Genomic DNA, 15,714 nt, shown 5'->3' with positions numbered 1-15,714 from the left:
ACGTAGTCATAATTATTTGTATATTGTAAAAAATATATGATATATTACATTAAAGATTTAAGATGAAATAAAATCTAAAGTTGTTTGGGATAATGATTTATGATTTAGAGTTATTACCACATCTTTGATGGATATGTAATAACTCACTAGCATGAACATCTTTTTGTTAAAGCTAAATTATTACTAGATTCTCAAACATGTTTATAAATTCTTGGCACGAAACAATATATATTTCTTATATCAATGTCTATATCTAGGATTGGACATGTTCTATTAATTAATTATTAATGTTGTGCATATTTGATCTCTATACTAATGATAACTAAGTTAAAACAATAATTTTTATAACTACACCTCTATTAAATTATAATCTCCTCATAGTAATAAAATTAATTTGATTTTACCGTTACAATTATAAAGATGTTTATTATAACTATATAGAAATATTCATTAGTACTGAGAAAGCTACAATGTGAAACCAACATTAAAGCCTCCAATATAATGAGAATGGGCTTCAAGTCTAATAAGAAAAGAGAGCAATTGAAGCCCATGTTTTACATCTGAAATGAATAATTCTGTGAAACCCAAGCCCACAGAAATCAAGAACAACCTTATCTAAGGTCCAAGAATTATTCACCCATTATAATTCACCACAATAGCTGCGAATTGGCTACTGTCTACAGCTCACCTTATCTTGATTCTGGACTAACTTTTGTTGATATTTCCTGATCGTCATTTTGAATGCTTTTCGTGCGTACAAACTGAGCGTACTGTCAATATTGAATATGAATAATAAAGTTCATATTTCTTAGTTTTATATCTCTCTTTCCAGTGGTATTCACAATTTCACATTCCAGCTTTCTTTGGCATAATAGACACGACCAGCGACGTAATTAGGATTTTTAGTGGGTGGGATCAAAACATTAAGTTGATAAATTTAAATAAAATACATACTAAAGTAATAAAAATAAAAAAATGTAAAGTAAAAATAATTTTTAAAAGTTATACATATCAAATTATCAATTTTATAGTTATCCTCAACAATTTTTTATATACTGAAAACATTGCATAATTGTTTCATTGATAATGTCAACAAATATCTCTCTCTCAATATATGTAATGTGACAATCATTTAACAATTGGTTTCTTATTCGATTATGTAGTTGATTTTTTACAATCTTCATCGCTTAAGTATATAGAAAAGATTTTTAAGTAACATAATAAAAAAATGAAAGGAGAAAAATGAAAAAAATGAGGAAATGTGAAAAAATTTTAATTAATAAAAAAATTTGTGAGGTCAAAATTGTCAATAAGTATAAAATATAAACTTATTTTAATTTATTTCAAACTTTGAGTTGGTTCAAGACTTCAAGTGATCCATATTCTATTATGTGGCTACGTCCTGGGCACGACAAATCATTAATTTACAATTATGAACAGACAGGAACTCTAAAAAGAGGACTCTTGTTATGTCTAGTTAACAAGACGTTTATGTTGTCTTTGAGAAAAAAACGACAAGTCGTCTCGGCCTTCAGGAATGAATGACCAATCATCTTTTATATGAGTTCAGTGAAAACTATGAAGGGTATATCACCATATCTGTAAATGCAACCCCAAAGTAATTGATAAATACTTGTTTGACATAAGAGAGTGAATTGAGGTAAAATTGACAAAACCAAATTCAAACAAATTTGTAAAGTTAATGTATTGTCATCACTCTCCATAAGAGTAGAAAACATAATAAGAAAGGCTGGCCTTTTAAAGAAAGTTGATCCTGATGAATTATGTTATGTCTCAAAAGTCATACTTATGTCAACCTAATAAATATCTTTCTGTATTAGCTGCCAAGTCCATATCTTCTCAAAGATATTCTTACCAACCTTATCTTTTTATAAAAAATGAATGGATGAGAGTCTTTCATGTGTCAAGACAACTTACAAAACACTTATTACATTGAGTGCAAAGGTGTATAAATTAGCACTTCTCTTCCCGAAGAGGGAGGCTGGGCATATGAGAGCTAACCATAGATAACAGCTTAATTCTTTCTCTATGTAAACACTGTATTTCTTCATCTTTGTATGCCTTACAAGCAAAATCATAGAAATAGTCAGAGCTCAATAAAATAATAGTGGATGTAGGAGTCGCTTGTTGGGCATCCGAACCACTATAAAAACCTCTCTTGTTAGTATATTATTTATGTTTTCTGCAACATATATAATCTCAGCTCCATATTCAAATATCATGGATTTATTCACGTGTGTCTCCTGAGTCATCTCAGCGTTTCCCACGTGTGAGTCGCTAGCGTCCAAAATCAAGCGTCAACAAATTACATGGTGAATGATGCAATTATCCCATCATGCATACATGCATAAACAAATGTAAAAAGACTCTTTCAACTTTAAAAACTATTATGGGATTCTTAATATATAACAATTAACTAATGTAAGTAACCTTGTTCTTTTTAGAAGTGAAGCAGCCAAAAAACAGTAAAATTATGAACAGCCTCAGGTCTTCGTAGAGATGAGAAATTAATTAATTTGGTGCATTTGTTTTCCTATTTTTGCCTATCATATTCCTATTATTTTCAAAATATACATTTGTTTCCCTATTATGAAAATATTATACATTATATAATTTTTTAAACCCCTTAAGTTTGTTAATTTAACTAAACACCTCCAAAAAAGTTTAGAAATTGATAAAAACACCCCCATCCACCCACGTTTGCCAGATTCCAACCACCACCGTCGGAAGGTGACTAGAATCTGGTATAATGACGCACTACCAGCTGGATCTGGCCAGAAAATGTCAGATCTATAGCCAAAGATCTGGCTATTGATGGCCAGATATTTGGCAGTAGCTAATCGTCAATGATGACCAAGATATGACCGTCGTTGACCATCAATGATGGCCATATCTTTGGCCATCGTTGAAGACCAAACGCGACCATATTTGGCCGTCAATGGTTAGATCTAGCATAGATCTAACCCTTTTCAGCTAGATCCACAGTGGATTTGGCTGGAAAAAGGTCATTTCGGCGCACGACTAGTGAGATCCAGCTAGTCGTGAATCGATACAGCTACTTTGGCCATCCTCCGGCGGTGGTGGCCGGCTGCCGGTATTTAATGGGTGGGTGGGGGTGTTTTGTAATTTATAATATTTTTATTACAAGGGTGTTTGATAAATTAACAAACACTAAGGGGTGTTTTTATTAATTTTCAAATTCTATCTCGTTATTATCACCAAACTTTTACTTTTTCAAAAATACTATCCACCCAATTGATATTTAGGGCAACATATATCAAAGAATTAAGGAAGATGAACCATGGTATATAACATATTCAAGTTAAAAGTAAGATTAGTTATATAATCACACAACTTTAAAAAAATGTAGCGCAGAAATTCTGCAGTTACTGCGCTCCAGAATAAAAATTTAGTAAAATATAATTGCCAAAGGGATAATAAAATTAAGAGTCCCAAATGGGACCGAAAGCTGGAATTCCTGCTGACTTGCACGCATTGACAACATCTCTGCTTCCTTCTGGATTGCTTGTAACAATGACTACTTCAGCTCCCCATCTTTTAGCGGCATCTACACTCATTTGAGACACATTTGGACGACCAAATAGAGCGGTGTCATGCACTATCACCTTGTCTTTGGGATGCCTACTTACCATCTGCGTAATTTCTTTACCAAAGTTTTGTTCAATCCCTTTAGTCACCCAAACCAAAGACACACTAGCTCTACAAGGCTGCAACAAGAATGACAAAAACACGCAAATCCCTGAGCCTGTTGCAACCAGCAGAACCCTATCGTACATGTTAGTTAGATAAGGCAGACCGGCAAAGTGCGCCTGGCGAACCCACAGATGGCTTGGCGGGTTTGACAATAAGGAACTCGTGAAGTCACCAGCAGCACCCTGCGCATCACGTGTTCTGTTTTTCCATCAGAAATAATACCAAAGCGTGCCATTCAGAAAATGGGGTGGACTTATCCTTCAGTATACCGGCTTTGATTCCCCCTTCAAACTTAATGACAGAGGCATGACCTGAAGGAGCAGAGACCTTAACGGGTACGCGCCTCACTGTCAACCATGGGATGATTATTAGTACCGTGATGGCTGCGGTGAACCAGAATTCTTGTTGCTTGATAAGCCTTGAACCAAGTTCGCTTGTGTAGGATTTGATTTTCGGGTCATAGAGATTGTAAGGATAACAAATGCCCACAGGAGACCAAGCGCAGTCCATCCTGCAAACCTATGAATCCTTTCGATACATTGTGATGGAGATGACGAAAAAGAGGGAATGCAGCCAATGAGGAAAGACAGAGAAGAAAGAATAGCACTGGCCACGCCTATGATCTCAGGAGAAGTGTTTTCTCTGTCTTTGAGGTGAGGATTAAAGCATAAATAAGCCGAAAACTGATGAAACGCCACAACCGCTTGAATACCTCCAAGACTCTGAAGCAAAGAAGTGGTAGCGGTTTTTATTGGGAGAGGAACCCAAGACTTCCCCAATATTTTGACTGCGAGCAAAAAAAAATTCGCAAGAAGGCTTCGCTTCTGCATAGTGTCAAAGCAAGAATATTTGCGATGGAAAAAAGGGAAGCTCTATTTCTGGCATACGGGAAATGACCAGTGATTGCAAGAACCAAGCCAGTAATGTTCAGGATTAAGCAAACTGCAAAGAGTCGCTTGTAAACCGTGAACAACCTTGATCAAGCAAAATTACGACAACCTTGATTCTTGCTTTCGTGCAGCCTTTGATGGTTGCTCACGTTTGGCGGATGGAATGATTGGTTTGTGGTGATCTCTCTCCTCGTTCTTCCCTTTTTCTAAATTCTTCAAGTGATATCGCTCATCATCACTATCATCGTCTCTACATCAAGGTCAAGGTCACAGAAGTGGCTACTGGCTCGACTCATGGATTTCTGTATCGAAGAAGGGAACACTATGGAGGAGTTACCATAAATATTCCATGAAGGCCAGAATCTCTTTGCTGTTGGCTCTGCTGCTGTAGTGTGGCAAATGGATCTGCATGAGGTTTGATCTCAAATGCACACCTCTGCAGCTGGAGAACCTCACTTGGTTTTGCATGTTTACCTCTAAAGAGAGATAACAGGAAGTTTAATTTAGTCAGAGAAGATAAAGATATAAAGTATATGAGTGCAAATGTGCAATGGTGCTCTCAATGGCAAAGCCAAAGTTTCTGTTATAGGCTTTTTGCTAGCAGCTTATAGGCATTGACTTAGCGATTTTTATTCTTTATTTTACATGAATGACTTTGTCAAAGTTATAGCCACTTGAAGCAGCTTTCGAAGTTTAGACTGATGAGTATTTGCAGTCATAAATACTACCGAGATACAACGCAGCGTTTACATATGAGATTTGCTCCACCTTGGGCAATAAAACAAAAGGCCGCGGTGGTCATTGGAGAACAAAAAAGGGCACATGGCATGCGCAAAATTTTACTTTTAAAATAAAAAGAGTTGATTATATTTGTTTTCCCTTTCATTTTTTCGAAGGATTCAATATGACTAATTTATGGAGAAAAATTTCCCTCAATTTTTTGAATATTCTTACATTATTCAACTGAGGTGTAACCTATATTCAAAAACTGAAATTAGAACATACACATCGAGTTTTTGCTAAATCCTTTAATCATTTCCATTGATTACGTATTGACATAATTATTGTTAGTTTATTAACTTATGATCATAAGAAGAAAAAGAAAGGGTTTCAAAATATAATTAAGTTCTCTCACTCAATGAAGTTTATGTAATAACTATGGTTGAATTTGTGGCAGGTGGTTTCAAAGTCTGAAAAACTCAAAGAATAAGCAATCCTTTTTAACTATTAGTTCAACATTTAGGGTTAATACAAGCGTATATTACCAACTTAAGGAGATGTAAATTCACAATCAATTAATATTCGTCCTGAGAACTTAATTAAATACCCGTCACAATAGTGATTTATTGACTCTTCAATTTTGCTTCTCTTATTAAAGCTAATTTATTAAATGATGAGCTGATTTTTTGTGACTTATCAGCAATCAAATAATAGTTGGTATCATCTGCTATTATCTTCTAAAATGGTATCACTGCTATTATCTTCTTAAAAAAAAGGCTGAGTTATACCATCTCCACACCCATTACACTAAATTGGTGCAAGTTTTAATGTAAAACACTATTGCATCTCCAATCCATACACCAAAAAGAATATTTCTTAGAATATTCATTTCTTTTTCTTTATTGTAATAATCAATAATTAATCTATTTCATTCATATTCTGTATATATTAATTAAAATTGGGAATGATATTTTATTAAATAATAATTACTTTGAAATTATACTAATTAATAAAATTAAGCATTTATTTAATCAAATAAAAATAATAAAAATGATACCAAAAAAAAAAAAAAAAAAAACAACAACAAACACAAAAGTAAATTCCATATTGATAGTAATTTAATTTTCCGAATTAGTATGTTCTTCTCACAAATGATCAATAATGCATTTCAAAGGATCTCAAAATAACTCTAGTTCTTTTCAATATTCTGCTGATCTTACAGGATCTGAAACTAATATCGGAATACTAAATTGTTATTTTAGTTTGTGCTGTATTTTCTTTTAATTTAGTGTGTTTTTAATTAGTGTTAATTAGGGTGTAAGACTTAAAATTAAATAATCCTTAAACACTAAAAAAACAAAATTGTACTATTTTCAATATGAGAAAATTTGAATTATATATATATTTTTATCATATCCACCTTTTTTTTTTTTTTTTTTTTTTTTTTTTAAAACGTAGAGATGTCCATAAGAGAAAATAACTATTTACATATATAACATATCAAATTCATAACACATAATGCAGTATATCGATCCCTCCTTAAGAAAGTTGCGATTCCAAACCCGAGCCAATTAATTTCTCCTTATAAACGATTTATGAAGCTACTGAAGGTTTTCATCAAGAAACAAGAAAAATCTAGAAGGAACAAGAAAGAAAAATAGAGAGTAAAGGCGGGTTAACAATTCAACAAAAACATGTGTATTGAATTAGTTAGTTACAGAGCCGTGAATGACGACTTAGATAACATACATTCTGTTATATTACATAAAGGCAAAACGTCATTGTTTCTTTGTTATTCTTTTATTTTTTCACAAAAGCAACCCTTCTACATTTCTAACATTACAAACTCAACCCTGCGCATTACAACATTACATTATACTATACTCAATATTCCCCCTCAAACTAGAGTACTAAAGCTGACCTATACAATACACAAACCACCTTTATACTGATATAATCTTGTAAACTAAACAACCTTCAACTACCAATACCAAGCTAACTTTTTTTATACTAGTATCTTCTCGTAAACTAAACAGTCTTCAAGTTTTCCACTACTAATTCTTTCAGTATTGCATTTCCAGCATTTGAACTCAAAAACAGAGTAACACTTCCTTCATATCACCTTTTCATGAAACTAGTTAATAGTTATAATCTCTAAGTTCTTTAGTTAGATACCTCAGGATTATCACTAGTGTCATCACTAGGTAAAGTATCTGTAACATTTAACTTGTCCCTAAGCATAGCAAACTGAGAACTAGGAAGCACTTTGGTCAACATATCTGCCATTTGATATTTTGAGGCAATATATTGAACCATCAACAATTTTTTGTTAACCATCTCTTAGACAAAGTGCATATCAATTTCAATGTGCTTCGTCCGAGCATGAAAAAGGGGATTGGATAAGAGTGCCCTGACACTCATAATATCACACCAAATCACTGGGATGTTACTGATTTGAATGCCAAGTTCCTTAAACAAGTTTTGAATCCATACTACTTCAGTGGCAGTAGCTGAGTGACCGATACTCAACCTCAGTTGAAGATAAGGAGACTACTTTTTGTTTCCTAGAAGACCACTGAACGAGATTACCTCCTAAACAGATAGTGTATCCACTGGTGGACCATCTATCCATTTCATCTCCAGCCCAATCTGCATCGACAAATGCTTCTAGGCAAAAACCTTCTTCCTGATGAAAAGAATACCATGTTTCAGAGTTCCTTTCACATATCTTAGAACATGTTTATAGGCAATCTAATGAACTTCAATGGGTTGCTGTAAATATTGACTGAGTTTATTCACTGTAAAGGCCAGGTCTGGCCTAGACAAAGTCAAATATTGTAACCCCCTACAATGCTTTTATACAAAGTGGGCTGATCAAACATCTTACTATCTGTTGAACCAAGTTTGAAGCCAATGGCCATTGGTGTACAACAAGGCTTAGAGTCTACCATCCCTGCCTTTATGAGTAAATCCTAAGCATATTTGGTCTATGTGAGAAGCTAGACGAATTTCGATTGACGTTGAAGCCTAGGAAATATTGAACTGATCTTAAAGTCTTCAGAGCAAACTTAGCATTCAAGTCTGTGATTAGTTTAGAAATCAGATGATCATCATTTCTAGTCACCAAAATGTTGTCTACATACACAAGTAAATGCATGATGGTAGAGTGTTTTTTTATAAAAGAAGAGGCTAACATCGGATACTAAATTAACAAAGCCCCAATCGAGCAACACAAACTTGAGTTTATCAAACCAAGCTCTAGGAGCTTGCTTAAGGCCATATAACGCCTTTCGCAATTTGTATACTTGTTGTGAAATATTTTTATGTGATTCAAACTCAGAGTATCCTTCAAGAGGAAGCGTGAAGACCATTTTCTATTAGCTCACCATTTAGAAATGCGTTATTCACATCCAACTATTAAATATCCCACCTTTGATGAATTGCCAAGGACATCATTACCTTAATAGTAGTTGCTTTAACCACTGGTGAGAAGGTGTCAAAATAGTCCACTCCAGGATTCTGCTGGAAGCCTTCGACTACCAGCCTAGCTTTATATTTTTTAAGGGTACCATTAGAGTTTAATTTGGTCTTAAAGACCTACTTACTACCAACTACAATCATTCCTTCTTCATATGGAACCAGCTCCCATGTATCATTTTTCAATAAGGCTTGATACTCGAATGCCATAGCTTGTCTCCATTCAGAAATTTTCAGTGCTGGATAAGCATCATACCTTTTGACAAGCTGAGTACCAGTCTTTGACCTGGTTACATAGGGTGTACATTCAAAGCTGAAGTTGAATCAATATAAACCTAATTAAAGGTAAAACTAGTTGGAACTGAAGTTGTTGAAGTAGACAAATTATGCTCAGATGCGTCTTCAATAGGACTGATAGGAGCTGCTTGAGAATGTGAATTAGCTATGCCATTATGCTATGAGGAATTAGCTATTGAACTTATAGAAGGAGAAGGATTAGCATTTGAAGAATCCTCATGCTTAATATTAAGAGAGTTAGTGTGCTGAGGAAGAGCAGGCTTGGAAGAACTTCCTGACAACTCATGTGAGACCATTGGAATACCAAGTAAGTCAGCTGGATGATCATGAGAACCAGTAGGAATAAGAGCAGGTTTAGAAGGATCTCCTGACAACTCATGAGAGGCCACTAGTAGACCAGGTAAATTTGCTGGTTGAACGTGAAAATTATTAGAAATAGAGGAGTTCCAGACACCACATGAGAATCAACTAAATTAATGTAGGACTCAACTGCCGAATTTTGTGGAAGTCTCCAGGATGAAGAAGATGAATTTTCAGACAGATTCACTTTCTGCCACTGTCACATTTGCAAAAGTAAAACCAGTTTTGAAAGGGAAATCAAGTTCATTAAATCTCACTTGCTTGACAATGTAAATTCAACCATTTGAATTTAGGCATAAGTAACCTTTGTAAGTGAGGCTATAGCCAACAAAAGTACATTTTTCTGTGTAAAAGCCAAGTTTGTGCTTATTTTAAGGCCTGAGATAAGGGTAACAGTTGCAACCAAACACTTTGAGTTCACCATAGTTAGGCTCTTTATTGAACAAAACAACATATGGAGATGCAAAATCAAGAACTGATATTGGTAGTATGTTGAGAAGGTAGGTGGATGTACTAAAAGCAGCCCACCAGTAAGCTAATGGCATCCCAGTATGAGCCAAAAGGGAGAGACCAAATTCGGTGATGGATATGTGCTTTCTCTTCACCCTTCCATTTTGCCGGTGGAGATATGGGCAAAAGTTCTAAATAAGATTCCATGACGTTGAAGATAACCAGTAAAGGCTCTGAACTCACCTCCCCAATCAGTTTGTAATGCCTTTATTTTGTGGTTTAATTGCTTCTCTATAAAACAATGAAATTGAACAAAGGCTATGTAAGCCTCAAACTTGAGTTTTAAAGGATATATCCATGTAAAGCAGCTATAGTCATCAACAAATATGATATAGTATTTATAGTCTTCTTTGGATTTGGTAAGAGCTGGTTCCGATAGATCATAATGAATCAACTCTAAAGGGACTGTTGCTTTGGAAAAAGATGCAACAAAATGACATTGTTGTAGTTTTCCACACTGACAAGCCTCACAAAAGAAACTTTTATTGTGTTGCAAAGGTTGTTTTACATCCAATTTGTCTAACACAACATGAAGAGTTAAACTATTGGGGTGTCCTAACCTTGCATGCCATAGCAAAAGCAAATCTAAACTTGCAGTTTTATTTAATTTTGCAGCAGTATTACACATAGCAGTAGAACTAAGAACAACATTATTTGATTCAGAGACAATTTCATTATTATCAGTACTTGATATAGAAACAGTAACAACTTTATTCAATTCTTCAACAGCATTACAGATGCTAGTAGATTGATGACTAGCCACACTTGAATCTAAAGCAGCTTTACTGTTAACAACACTTGAAATAGAATCAACAAGAGCTTCTAATGAGGACAAAAAAGCAGCAATAGTAGAGCTAGTGAATTCTGGAGTTGAGGTGACATCATGAGAAAGTTCGAGTTGATACAATCCATCCTTAATAGTGCCATGAAGCAATACCACTCTACTGCTTTTGTCTTTTACCAAGCAACAATCAGCATGAAATTCCACAATAACTTATTGTCTCTAGTTATTTGTGAGATGCTTAGCAAGTTTTTTGCAATTTTGGGAATGCATAGAATATCTTTAAGATGAATCAATCTATGAGTATCAAAGAGAGAATCAACAACATTCCTATATGAGTAATTGGAATAGCTTCCCCATTACCTACTTGCACCTTGGAGTTTCTAAGATAATTGGATTTAATCATCAAATTGGATCCATCAGCTATCATGTGATTGGAAGCTCCAGAGTCCATATACCAGGATTGATCATGGAGTGTTTGTGGAGTAGCTATAGTATACAAATGAGAAATTGAACCAGAAAAAGTGTCTTTGACACTTCGCGGTGGCAGATTGCTGGAAGCATCAACATTGGTGTTATGATAAGTAGGTATAGTCGAATATTGATTTCCTGTAGCTGATGGATAGAATAATGTAGAATTATGACATACTTTTAGACCTCCAGACGCAGACTGATCATGAAACGAATCAAAGGAAGGGTTCTGCACTTGTGAATTATTGGATGTGTAAGCAGGAAAGTTGGCATGATTCAGTGCATTCGCAAACAAGGCCTGAGTTGGAGTACTAGAACCTTCATTAATAGGGCTGGTTAACGAACCGAGCAGCTCGCGAGTCAGCTCGTTAACGGCTCGGTTCTTCTGATAACGAGTCGACTCGAGCCCGCTCGTTATTAGACGGTCGACTCGGCTCGTGAGACAAAACAAGCTGAGTTCGAGCCATACAAGGCTCGGCTCGCCTGGCTCGAAAAAGCGGGGGTTTTTTCAGAATTTCTGAATCATTGGGATTTAATTGAAAATAATGCAAACAAGTTTTAAAAAATAAAAAACTGGCCCCCGTTATTAAAATCCCCAAATCGCAAAAAATTCGTCAGCAGTGGAACCCTTGCCGTAAAATTTGAATCAAACTCCTCACAAAATGTTGATTTTCGGCCAGATCTTGTTCATCTTCATCAGCTTCGCCGGATCTTCGCCGGATATTGTTCATCTTTGTTGGACCTTCGGCAGCCGTTGGATCTTCGTCATCATTGTCATCTTTGTCGGATTTTCGTTAGATCTGAAGTTTCTTCGTCGGTTCGTCATCATCTTCATCAAATCTAAAGTTTCTTCATCGGTTGGTCATCATCATCGTCAGATCTGAAATTTCTTCGTTGGTTTACCATCATCTTTGTCAGATTTTTGTCGGACTTTAATCGGTCAGTAGGGGGTTTCTTCATCGGATCTTCATCAAATTGCTTGGGTCTGTTTGACTATTTATTTAAATTGCTTTACTGACATTCAAATTGTTTGTTAATTGTGATTGTGGTTATGTTGGGACAAAATTTCAATTGCAGTTTGTTAATGGTTGACTGGTTGTTATTTATAAATTTGTTTGTGGGAATGTGGTTATGGCGTTTTGCATTTGGTGGTGGGGACTGACCGACAGGTAGTTTATAAATGTGTTTGTGGCTTGTTGTGGGAATGTGGTCCTGCATCTAGTGGTGGGGACTGGGGGATTTAAAAATTTGTTTCTGACTTGTGGGAATGTGTTGATGTGGGGTAAAGAAAGAAGAGCCAGTGCCTTAAAGATGAGTAGATGACATTTGTGTTTGTATGTATTCATTTATGGTCAGAAAGTAAAATTTAATTAGGGCAAGTAATGTTAACGATAATATAAATGCCATCTAAGTTCCCCTGTACATTAAAGGTCCCATGTTATTGATGCTCAAATCTCACTCAAAATGATTGCAAAAGTAAGACAATTGATTTAGTAACCCCTTAGTGTTTGAACAATGGTGTTGTGCCATAGGTCCGAGAGGTGCTGCAAGAGGTTGTCAAATGGTCCTTTTCCTGTCACATTGTGTTGAACCACAAATCCCAAGAATGCCAACAGTGCCAATCTCCCTGCATATTTAAACATCATATATTATCAGCTCAGGCACACATAAAATATTTCTCTGCAAAACAATGTTGTGCATGGCATGACAACACATAGCCCAAGACCAAGGCCCCATACTCAAGTCTGATTCTCATCTCTCATGCATGCACACAAGTGCTGTGCGGCCACATTGCTCAATCAAATTCAATTTATGTACCCTTCCAATTTATTTACATAAATGAAGTTTATATATGCAACTTTAATGAATTCAAAATAGAACATGTTAAATTCTAAATATTATCATATTCATAAGTTATCACGTGAGTTGCAAATGAAAGTGAGACAAATTTCAAAATATAACATGTGAAACTTAATCAAACATGATACAAAACCAATGTCTCTAATTAAAGAATAAATAAACGTTGGGATGTATTGGTGACAATTAATATTGGTGTGCAATGTATAATGTATTGGTTTGATGTGTGTGCAATGTAATAGTTTGACATTATTTCACATTGGTTTTGCATTAAATTGTTGATTTTTTTTTTCCATTTATAGGTTTGTAAATGGAGGGTAATTCCTTAAGTACCCCTGCAATACAAGTTACAATTACCGATACACCTGGTGGTAACCTTAACTTGAATGCAACCACTACTAATACGGAGCAAAGAATTAGTAGCCCGGATAATGATGATGAAAATCAAAATCTGATTCAGAAGCAAAAAAGAGCAAAGACTTCAGTGGTATGGTCAGAGTTAAAGGAGGTGGTACTCCCTAATGGCACCAAAAAGGCTGAGTGTATCCATTGCAAAGTCAAGTTGTGTATTAATGTCACCGGAAGCACCACCCAGTTTAATAGACATTTAAGTTGGTGTTTAAGGAGAAAAACTTTCATGAGGCAACAACATATTAGTTTTCTGAGTGCCGATAAGGATGTTCCAACTACTATTTTGCCAGCTTTAAGTGGGAAGTTTGACATGTCGAAAATGAGGGAATTGATCACCCATTGGGTGCTTATGCATGAGCATCCATTTACAGTTGTGGTGGAAGAGGGCTTGAACAATATGATGAAGTATGGGATTCCTGAATGGACTCCAGTTTCCCACCATACTTGTAAAAAAGATTGTATAAAGGTATATGAAAGTGAGAAGGCCAAATTGAAGACTTTGTTGAAGACTATGACAAAAATCAGTTTGACTACAGACTTATGGAATTCAGGGAATCAAAAAATGGAGTATATGGTGTTGACCGAGCATTGGATAGATAGTACTTGGAGGCTGAATAGACATATCCTGAACTTTGTTTGTCTACCTCCTCCCTAGACTGGTATTGTGATTGCGGATGGCATTTTCAAGTGCCTAATGGGATGGGGAATTGAAAATAAGGTATATACTATTTCTGTGGATAATGCTTTAAGTAATGATGTTGCAATTAAGGTTTTGACAGAAAATTTTGAAGTTTCAGGGAAACTCCTTTGTGGAGGTAAACTGTTTCATGTGAGATGTTGCGCACACATCTTGAACCTGATTGTTCAAGATGGACTTCATCAAATTAGGCACATCATTGATGATATCTATGAGAGTGTGTTGTATATCAACAGTTCAGAAAGCAGACTCAAGGTATTTTCTGAGATTGTTCAACAACTTAAATTGCCGTATCGGAAACTTATTCTTCATTCTAATGCAAGGTGGAATTCTGCCTATGAAATGTTGGCAACGACAATTAAGTGCAAAAAGGTTTTTCCAAGAGTGAAAGAGAGGGATATCAATTATCATAATAATCCAAGTGACGAGGATTGGGAGAAAGTGGAGAAAGTTTGTGAAGTTTTGAAAGTATTTAGTGGTTCAACCAAACTTATTTCAGGAAGTGATTATCTGACGTCTAATTTATTCTTGAAAGAGGTGTGTGTAGTGTATGTTGAATAGTAAAAGTGAATCTGAAGATGATTTTATTAGAGTAATGGTTAGGAAAATGAAACAGAAGTTTGATAAATATTGGGGGGAATGTAATGTGTTGATGTCTGTGGCTGTTGTATTGGATCCTCGGTTGAAAATGAGGGTTATTCAGTGGGCATTCCCTAAGATGTATTCTGAGGCAGAAGGACGGGCAAATATGGTGACAGTCCGGGATGCATTGTATGAGTTATATAGGGAGTATGTTCAAGCTAACCAAGGGTTGACTATCGCCCGTGCTTCAACATCACAAGGGGATGGACATGGAGCCATTAGTGAGATGGTTGCAGTTGAGGGACCCGAGGCCTGGGATGATTTTAGCACTTTTTGGACGTGCTTGAAACTGTTGAGCCTAGTCAGTCTGAGTTAGACTGTTATTTGGGAGAGAGATGACATAAGTGTGTGGGGGATCATGACTCATTCGATGCCTTACAGTGGATTATTTTTATCTCTTTTTCATCTTAGAAAGAGGAGGATGAGGATCACTTGGAGATTCAGCTTCCTGTTCTATTAGGTGATGGGAGTCAACAGATTGATTGATTCACTCGTGAGTTATTAGCTGTGGCAGTAGGATTCTGCAAGTATATATTTATTACTTTTGTGTTGAGGTTTGTATTTTCATTTTTACGGTTTATATAAAATGACAATTATACTTGATATGTTTCACATTAATTTGTTTGTAGGAGGAGTGGGGCTACAATGGACATACAACCAATTATCTTTTGCTATTATATATATATTTTTTGATGGATGGGGATGTCACTTGATGTATAGTTATGCTAATCCCCCATTTTGTTTTTGTGAAAACTTTATTAAGTCAAGTGAACTAAACAAAAAATATTTAGTTCATTTAACTTAATTTGTGGTACATACAATATGTTAAATGATAAATTGTTAATAGCAGTAGCATTTCATTTAAT

At 35.3% G+C, this 15,714-nt stretch overlaps 1 protein-coding gene and 1 pseudogene across 1 annotated transcript; one reads left to right on the top strand and one right to left on the bottom strand.

Annotated features, from left to right (window-relative positions):
* Window positions 1–3,419: 3,419 nt before the first annotated feature.
* On the bottom strand, window positions 3,420–5,093 carry LOC116126708 (annotated as a pseudogene).
* Window positions 5,094–13,408: 8,315 nt separating this feature from the next.
* Window positions 13,409–14,767, top strand: LOC116126731 (zinc finger BED domain-containing protein RICESLEEPER 2-like). Its single transcript, XM_031412394.1, has 2 exons — window positions 13,409–14,083; window positions 14,165–14,767. The coding sequence occupies exons 1-2, from the start codon at window positions 13,409–13,411 to the stop codon at window positions 14,765–14,767; spliced, it is 1,278 nt and encodes a 425-aa protein (XP_031268254.1).
* Window positions 14,768–15,714: the final 947 nt, after the last annotated feature.

This window comes from Pistacia vera, unplaced genomic scaffold (genome assembly GCF_008641045.1).
Source record: "Pistacia vera cultivar Batoury unplaced genomic scaffold, PisVer_v2 Contig183, whole genome shotgun sequence".
Taxonomy (NCBI): domain Eukaryota; kingdom Viridiplantae; phylum Streptophyta; class Magnoliopsida; order Sapindales; family Anacardiaceae; genus Pistacia; species Pistacia vera.
This window is presented reverse-complemented; position numbering and strand designations above follow the sequence as displayed.

What these genes read in the sequence shown, in the direction of transcription:
- LOC116126731 (XM_031412394.1), top strand. Translation starts at nt 13,409, where the DNA reads ATGGAGGGTAATTCCTTAAGTACCCCTGCAATACAAGTTACAATTACC. An exon ending in ATCAAAAAATGGAGTATATG is followed by an intron (nt 14,084 to 14,164) that starts GTGTTGACCGAG and finishes CCTCCTCCCTAG; the next exon opens with ACTGGTATTGTGATTGCGGA.